This window comes from Anthonomus grandis, chromosome 10 (genome assembly GCF_022605725.1).
Source record: "Anthonomus grandis grandis chromosome 10, icAntGran1.3, whole genome shotgun sequence".
In the NCBI taxonomy this organism is placed as follows: domain Eukaryota; kingdom Metazoa; phylum Arthropoda; class Insecta; order Coleoptera; family Curculionidae; genus Anthonomus; species Anthonomus grandis.
In genome coordinates this window covers 17,311,006-17,318,413 of record NC_065555.1, presented here as the reverse complement: position 1 = coordinate 17,318,413, position 7,408 = coordinate 17,311,006, and the positions used below count along the sequence as shown (strand labels likewise).

General features: G+C 31.7%; 1 protein-coding gene across 1 annotated transcript; it reads right to left on the bottom strand.

Annotated features, from left to right (window-relative positions):
• Positions 1-484: 484 nt before the first annotated feature.
• Positions 485-1,863, bottom strand: LOC126741529 (mediator of RNA polymerase II transcription subunit 15-like). Its single transcript, XM_050447981.1, has 4 exons — positions 1,697-1,863; positions 1,334-1,641; positions 1,026-1,273; positions 485-964 (listed from the first exon to the last, which is right to left on the bottom strand). Exons 1-4 carry the CDS (start codon positions 1,764-1,766, stop codon positions 562-564), a joined length of 1,029 nt encoding a protein of 342 aa, XP_050303938.1. The 5' UTR covers positions 1,767-1,863; the 3' UTR covers positions 485-561.
• Between the last annotated feature and the right edge of the window lie 5,545 nt (positions 1,864-7,408).

Here is a 7,408-nt window from a genome sequence, read left to right as displayed (position 1 = left end):
TATTATTTTGACTTAGTTTAATTTTTATTCTATTAATTTTTAATGATATTTGGAAACAGCCCAAAAAACCAAAAAATGGTTGGATCTAGACTTAGATTTAAAAATATAGTAATTTTGATCCTAAAAGTTATAACAAAGCCATAACATTTGTTTAAAGAACTAGGGGCACTTTTAACTCATGCCCGCATATCAGACGTGCCACAAACTCGACTGACACAAAGTTCTTGGACAAATGCATGTTACCATACCCAGCCATTGACTATCCATCAGACTTAAATCGAAAAAGTCCAGTGAAAACATTCTGGCTTTAAAAAGACTTTATGCATTTCCAAAATATTGAACACCAACGATTTTCTAATTTGTAGCCAAATTTTAACGAAAGACAAGTTTTCTTATTACTTCCTTCAGACAATGTTTTTAAATACTACAGAAAACAATGTAAAGACTCCCCTGCTTAGGATTCATAACAACAAAAACTAACACATTTCTCCTAATGCCCCATTTATTTCAAAACTCTTATAAGTAAAAATATTATAATTCCAATCCCTTATCTAAATAAACCTAATTTATCCAGTTTCCTTGAGGCCACATGTTTCCTACTGTAGACCAAGGACCCCAAACTGGCCCAGTTTGTCCTACACGTTGCAACCATGGACCGGCAGACCATCTCTGAATTTGCTGAACCTGTTCAGCTTTAACATTCTGTTGCAAATTCAGCTGTTGTTCAACAAGAGCTTGTTCTAATTGCTGAATCACTTGTTGACGTGCAAGAATGCTCACAACTATTTGCTTCTCTTGTTGTTGAAGTTGACGCTGCACCTGCTGCATCTGTTGCAACTGAACGAGACTGGCACCTTGTTGTTGAAGAATCACTAACTCGGCAAGTATGATCTGCAGTTGTTGAGAGATGAATTGCTTTTGTTGCAACAGTTGTTTGATGATAATTTGCTGATTGATAATTTCCCTGAAAGTATATATAAATCTGGTATCAAGGCAAAATTATGTGGTTTTGGCTTTTTACTTACATTTTAATTTCCTCAATGTTGGTCTGATCAATAAGCTGTTTCACTCTGGATGCGAGTACTCCAGAGGGTTGTCTCACATTGCTAATAGATTGACCATTACCAATTGCAACATTGTCAGAAACCAATTGGGCTGCTATGGCTGCCTCAAGAGACTGAGACAGTAGGGTGGTCGGCAGGATTTTTTCTTTGGCCAACTCTAGCATTTGCAGTTCTTTGTTTAATTCGTTAATGGCTTTTGCAGCAACAACCTTAATTTATAAACCAATATATATATATCACTCAATAATACAAATCTTACGTATCCTTACTTGTTCCACTGGCTGAGGTACTCCCAAGACATTCTGCTGCAGTTGCTTCTCAATATCTACGATACCTTCTACTGCTTGTCCTTGCCTGGCTTCAACAGCTTCCTTAAGCACTTGCTGGGCCGCTTGTTGAGCTAAAATATTCACATCATCACTCCACCAGCTTCTGGGACTTTGGAGTAAGTTGGCGTTTTCAATTTCAGCTAGTTTGATTTGTTGGGCAATTTCGTGGGATGCTACTTGGGCAGGTGATGGGTTATTCAATGGCCATTGGTTGCTTAATGGTACACTTGGTATGGCGTGCCAGTTTCCTTGAAACAACAATATAATTGAATAAACTGAAACAGAATTATTATAGTTTCTTACCTATTGGAGACCAACCCAATGGAACCGAGCTGGCCCAAGTGAAAAGGGTGAAAAGCACTAAGGTTTTCATATTGATGATGTTTTACAAAAACAGAACTGAATGACTACGGATGGCAGGTTTTCAATTTTATACTCTTTGAATTTCTGAAAATCTACAGTAATGCATGTTTTTTATTGCATAAGACGTTTTAATTTAACAAAATAATGACATTTTTATCTGGCTGTGCTGCTGTTATCACCTGGCGAGATGATTTTTTCTTGTTTAATGAAATTAATTGAGCAGTCATGCAGAAATAATCAAAAATTCGTTTAAAGGTTATTAGCCCTATAGATTTTTTTTTTAAATTTATGTTAATAAGCAAATGTAATGTTATTCGGTTAAGAATTAATTTTAGCGATTTCGGCTTATCATTTTGCCATAGAATTTTATAAGTGTCTTACATACAGCGTGTTCCTTAAAGACGCGCTAATATTCAAGGGAGTGATTCTTGGACCCATTTTAAGAAAAAAAGTTTCTATGAACATATGTCCTAAACGTCTTAACTTATAAGATACAGGGTGTTAAAGTTTAAAAAAAAAATAGTTTTTTAATAATAACTTAAACAATATTGTAGACATTTTTATAAAATTTGGTACATGTATTCTATGCATCAAGATGCATTTTTTGATGTGCAAAAAAAAATTTTCTCTGCCTGTGGCGTCCCTACAGGTCTTAATTAGGAATCAAAGAAATCAGGAATATTTTTAGTGAAAAAAATATTACGCCACTGCTTTTTTTTTTAAATAAAAATTGTTTTTTTAATCCTCAATCACTTTTTAGCAAATTTGATCTTTTGGTTTTTTTTTGTCCGACGCATGGTTTTTGCTTAAAAAAATGAAAACAATTTTACTTACTTTACTCTAAAAATCTGATGCGGTGGGAAAATGTTTATTCGTCGATTGCAAGCAAATTAAGGGATCAGATTTGTTACAAGAAGTATGAAAAGTTAAAAAATTTAATATAGAAGACCTATAGGCGTCCGCCACTGGCAGAGAAAATATTTTTTTTGCATATCAAAAAATACATATTGATGCAAAGAATACATGTACCAAATTTCATAAAAATGTCTTTATTATTGTTTAAGTTATTAGAAGAAAACTGATTTTTTTTTAAACTTTAACACCCTGTATCTCAAAAGTTAAGAGGTTTAGGATATTTGTTCATAGGAACTTTTTTTCTTAAAATGGGTCTAGAAATCATCCCCTTAAATATTAGCACGTCTTTACGGAACACCCTGTATGTTTTAGATTACTAACTACTTCTTCATAATTTCTATTTTCCACTCCTTTTTTAATCATTAGAATAAGTTTTTTTTTATATAGGTATACCGGGAATGGGAAAATAAAAGGGAACACTTAATAACTATTTTACTATTCGAGATAAACAAATGAAATTTGGTATATTAATGGAATTGTTATAAGAGTATCTTTTGACATATTCAGTTGTTTTCCGTCACTTCAAGTTTAACCGAAAGTGTCAGTAACTTTCTTTTTTTAAATGAGACGCACTTAGTATATTATTACCTATTTCGATAGAAAATCATATTTTGAGAACAATGATGCTGCATTTGCTACTTTTTGTTTTATATTCAGAGAATTTCTTTTAATTTTAGAATAGGATGCCATGAATTCGTTGAAAGTTTAAATTTTTAATCAAGTAATCACGGAAAAATAGATTTCATTGCATTTTATGTGCAAACTAATGTCCAAACCAGTAATTTTGGCATTTATTTTATTGTTTTAACTATCACTTAATAGGTAAGAACCACTTTTGAAATGCAGTTTTTTTTGCGTATAATTTGGTATAAATAAGCCCTTAAGAAGGAAAAACCAAGTCACATAAATAAACGCATTTAATTAATAAAGGGCTTGGATTAAAGGCTGCGTTTTGACGCGTTCTTCAATTATTACTTGACATCTTGTCAAGTGCAATTTTAGTGGTTACTAATATTTAAAATGTTTACGGACTATATGTCTGAAGTCAATAATTTATCATATTGTTTAAAAGAATAAAGTAAATGTCAAAAATATTGGTCTGGAAATCTTAAATATTATTTTAATGTGATTACCTGATTAACAATTAAAACTTTCAACGCATTCATGGCACATCATTTCAAAATTTTAAAAATTATATCATTATTCTCAGGACATTATTTTGTATCACAATACGTATTAATATACCAAATTATCCCTTTTAAAATAAAGAGGTTAGTATCAATTCCTGTTAAATCGGAAGTAACGAAAAATAACAAATAACAGAAGATGTCAAAAGATTATCTCATATATAACTATTCCATGGGTATACCAAATCTTGATTCCACATCTTGAAAAGTATAACTGTTATAAAGTGTTTATTTTTTCCTGTGCCACTTACATTTCTATAAACAATTGTATATACGATTTATATACAGCGTGTTTTTTAATATTGGGACAAAATTCAAATGCGTGATTCTTAGACGAAATCAAGCAAAAAAGTTTCTATGAACATGTCCTAAACGTCTTAGATTTTACACTACAGTGTGTAAAGTTAAATTTAAAAAAAATGCTTTTTTCGATAAATTTGATATTCCTGAAGATATTGTTCTGAAAATTAGTATGCAATTTCTAAGTATCCGGAGCGTTTTTCCTAAGCACGAGCGAGTTTTAAACTGAATATTTTCTAAAAGAAAAGGGTACGCCACGGGTTTTTCTTGTAATAAAAAATTATTTTTTTGTTTGTTTTAAAGTTTATCTTGTATCTAGGTGATTTTTTGATCGATGTACAGGTTTTGCATTAAAAAATAAAAACCGTTATTGTGGATAGCCATAATGCCTAAATCTGATTATGTTAATTAATATAACTTACTTATTATAACTCTATTTTCAGCATTTTTTTAAAAAGTTTTTCCGGTAAAACATTTGAATGCATGCCTCATCTATGTATCAAATTTATTAAGAATATTAAGTTTTTTTCTTTCAACTTTACCACCCTCTAGTGTAAGGTCGATAAGACTTTTAGGACGTATGTTCATAAGAACTTTTTTGCTTGATTTTGTCCAAGAAACACGTCCCTGAATTTTGACGCAAAATTTAAAAAAAAACACTCTCTATACTCAATATTTGTTTAAATTCTCATTTATTATCAAAACAATGACCAAATTCTAACCCCACTTAAACCCGCCTAAACAAACCTTAAAAAGTGAAGTAAATTAAATTATAACTATAACCAAACAACTATAACTAGAAAATATACATCATCTTGGTACTTAAACACGAAAATCAACAGAACCAGCAACAAAAAAAAGGCAAAATCAAACACTAGATCAGCGATCGAAATTCTTGAAAATATAGTTTTTAAAATATAGCTTTCCATTAAACATTTCATTATTGTTTAAGGAATTAAGTTTGGCCATAGGTAATCTATAAATTGAAGGTTCAGGCACCTGCCTATGGTTCCGTGGAATAGCCAAACTGTTTTGCATATTATTCCTGGTGCTGTGAGTATGCATGACTTCTTGACTGCATGTCTTTTTGAGAAGTCAGTTCTACGTACAAAAGAGCTTACATTTTGCACATATGATTTTATCAATTATCCAGGTAATTAGTTGAATAGAGCCTATTTTTTTTGTGAATTACCATAAGAATATAATTCTGCATAACTCTTATGGGTTAAAGATTGATGGTTTTGTGAGACCCACCTCATGCTATTATGCCATAAGAAAGGAAACATTCGACTGAAGACTTCGATACCTTTATCATAACTTGTTATCCATTTTTTTTAAGGACATACAATTTTTCACATATACACACCGCATACATCCGAATAGTAATATAAGATGTGGTTGGTAATATAAGTAATATAAGTTTTGGATTTTGCCGCAAAGCAAATTAATGTAATCTTTCCATTTTAGATGTTGGTCAATTATAATTCAAAGATATTTAGTTTTATATGGTTACACAGCCAATCTTTGACCTGTCGAAAACCCAATCATAAGGTGTTTTCCACTGCTTCCCACGTGTCACCCTTAAATATTAAGGTCACATCATCTGCAAAATTAACTATTTGTCCCGGTATTTTTAGTTTGAGCAGAGTTATACAGGGTGTTTCGGGAGGAAAGAGAAATATTTTGGAAACATGTTTAGAAGGTCAAAATAAGATAAATTAACCCATGTTTTAATCCGATTCTCAACCGGTTCTGAAATAATCAGTTCGGAAGTTTTTTTGTAAGATTTTTTATTTTAAAAGCAACACAAATAAATACTAGTAAAAAAACAAAATTCCACTAATTTAAAATGTTTTCGAAAATACCCCCACCAACTTCAAGGCAAGCTGCAGCACGTTTGTTGCGCTCGTGTTTGCACGTTTAATTGCTTGGGAAGTGTTTTTAAGAATATTTGAAGCATTCAAAATTTGATTGTGGAGTCCTTCTACGGTTTCTACTGGTGTTTCGTACCCTAGAGCTTTCATCCACCCCCACAGGCAATAATCCAGTGGATTTAAGTCTGACGACCTTGGTGGCCAAACTTGAGGTCCTCCTCTGCCAATCCAACGATCAGGAAAACGATTGTCTCAGAAATTACGCACTCGGCGACTAAAATGGGGCGGGGCACCATCGTGTTGAAAATATATTCGGTGTCGAACAATTAGCGGAATATCATCCAACATGTGTATTAAATGGTCTTCCAAAAAGCGTAAATACCTAACCTTCTCAATCACTGCTGAACGACCAGTTCAGCATTCTTCGATTTGGAAAACGACGTCGGTATTCATCAACAGCACGTAATGCGCTACTGTTACAAAAACCATACACGAATATCATGTCAGCATACTCCCTATGGGTGAATGTGTGAGGCATTACGTAATGGAAACTTTGCTCTTTTCAAAATGAAACACTCAGAATCAATCAAACTGATAACCATGCTTGTCAAAACTACCAGTCAATTAAAATAGGTATTAACATGATGAAATACCCGCAACGTGAGTTAGAAATACAGAGAACGTAATTATTTCAAAAATGTACAAAAAAAACTTTAGAGCCGATTATTTCAAAAACGGTTAAGAATCGGATTAAAACATAACATTTGGGTTAATTTATCTAATTTTGATCTTCTGAATATGTTCCCAAAAAATTCGTACAATATTTTCACCCTGTATATTAAAAAAAAATTATACAGCATGTCCATTTAGTACCTACTCCCTTCCTCCATTGTGGCTATATTTTAGAAGCAATTTTTCAATTTCAATTTTTCTTTGTTTACAAGAGATGAAAAAAGCTACATTTTAATATTGTTTTGACTTATACAGGGTGTAAAGGCGTGGCAGTAGAAATTTATGTTTCTTTAAGTGGAGGACTTTATATATTATTTGATTTTTAGATTCTTCGTAAAATTCTAACAAATTTAATGTCATGCATGTCATATTCTAATCAAGTAGTTTTTGAATTAGAGACAGTTGAAATTTGGTTTTTACAAACTTTAGGAGCTTACAGATCCATAACAGCTGTCATAGTTTAAAATGAGTTTTACATTCCTCTCTTAACTTTTTAAGATGTGTTTAATAATAAAAGAAAAAAATGCTATTATATCACTTTTTTTCCTTAAAATGTTAAAAAAATATTATGGTTATCCTAGCTAAAAATGTATATCAGGAGATAGATCTTAAATAGATAGGAATGTGAAAATCATTTTATCCTG

Excerpts from the sequence above, each read along its gene's own strand:
- LOC126741529 (XM_050447981.1), bottom strand. The coding sequence starts at position 1,766 with ATGAAAACCTTAGTGCTTTTCACCCTTTTCACTTGGGCCAGCTCGGTT. Across the intron at positions 1,642-1,696 it reads ATTGGGTTGGTCTCCAATAG|GAAACTGGCACGCCATACCA; the intron begins GTAAGAAACTAT and ends TGTTGTTTCAAG. Across the intron at positions 1,274-1,333 it reads TACCTCAGCCAGTGGAACAA|GTTGTTGCTGCAAAAGCCAT; the intron begins GTAAGGATACGT and ends TTATAAATTAAG.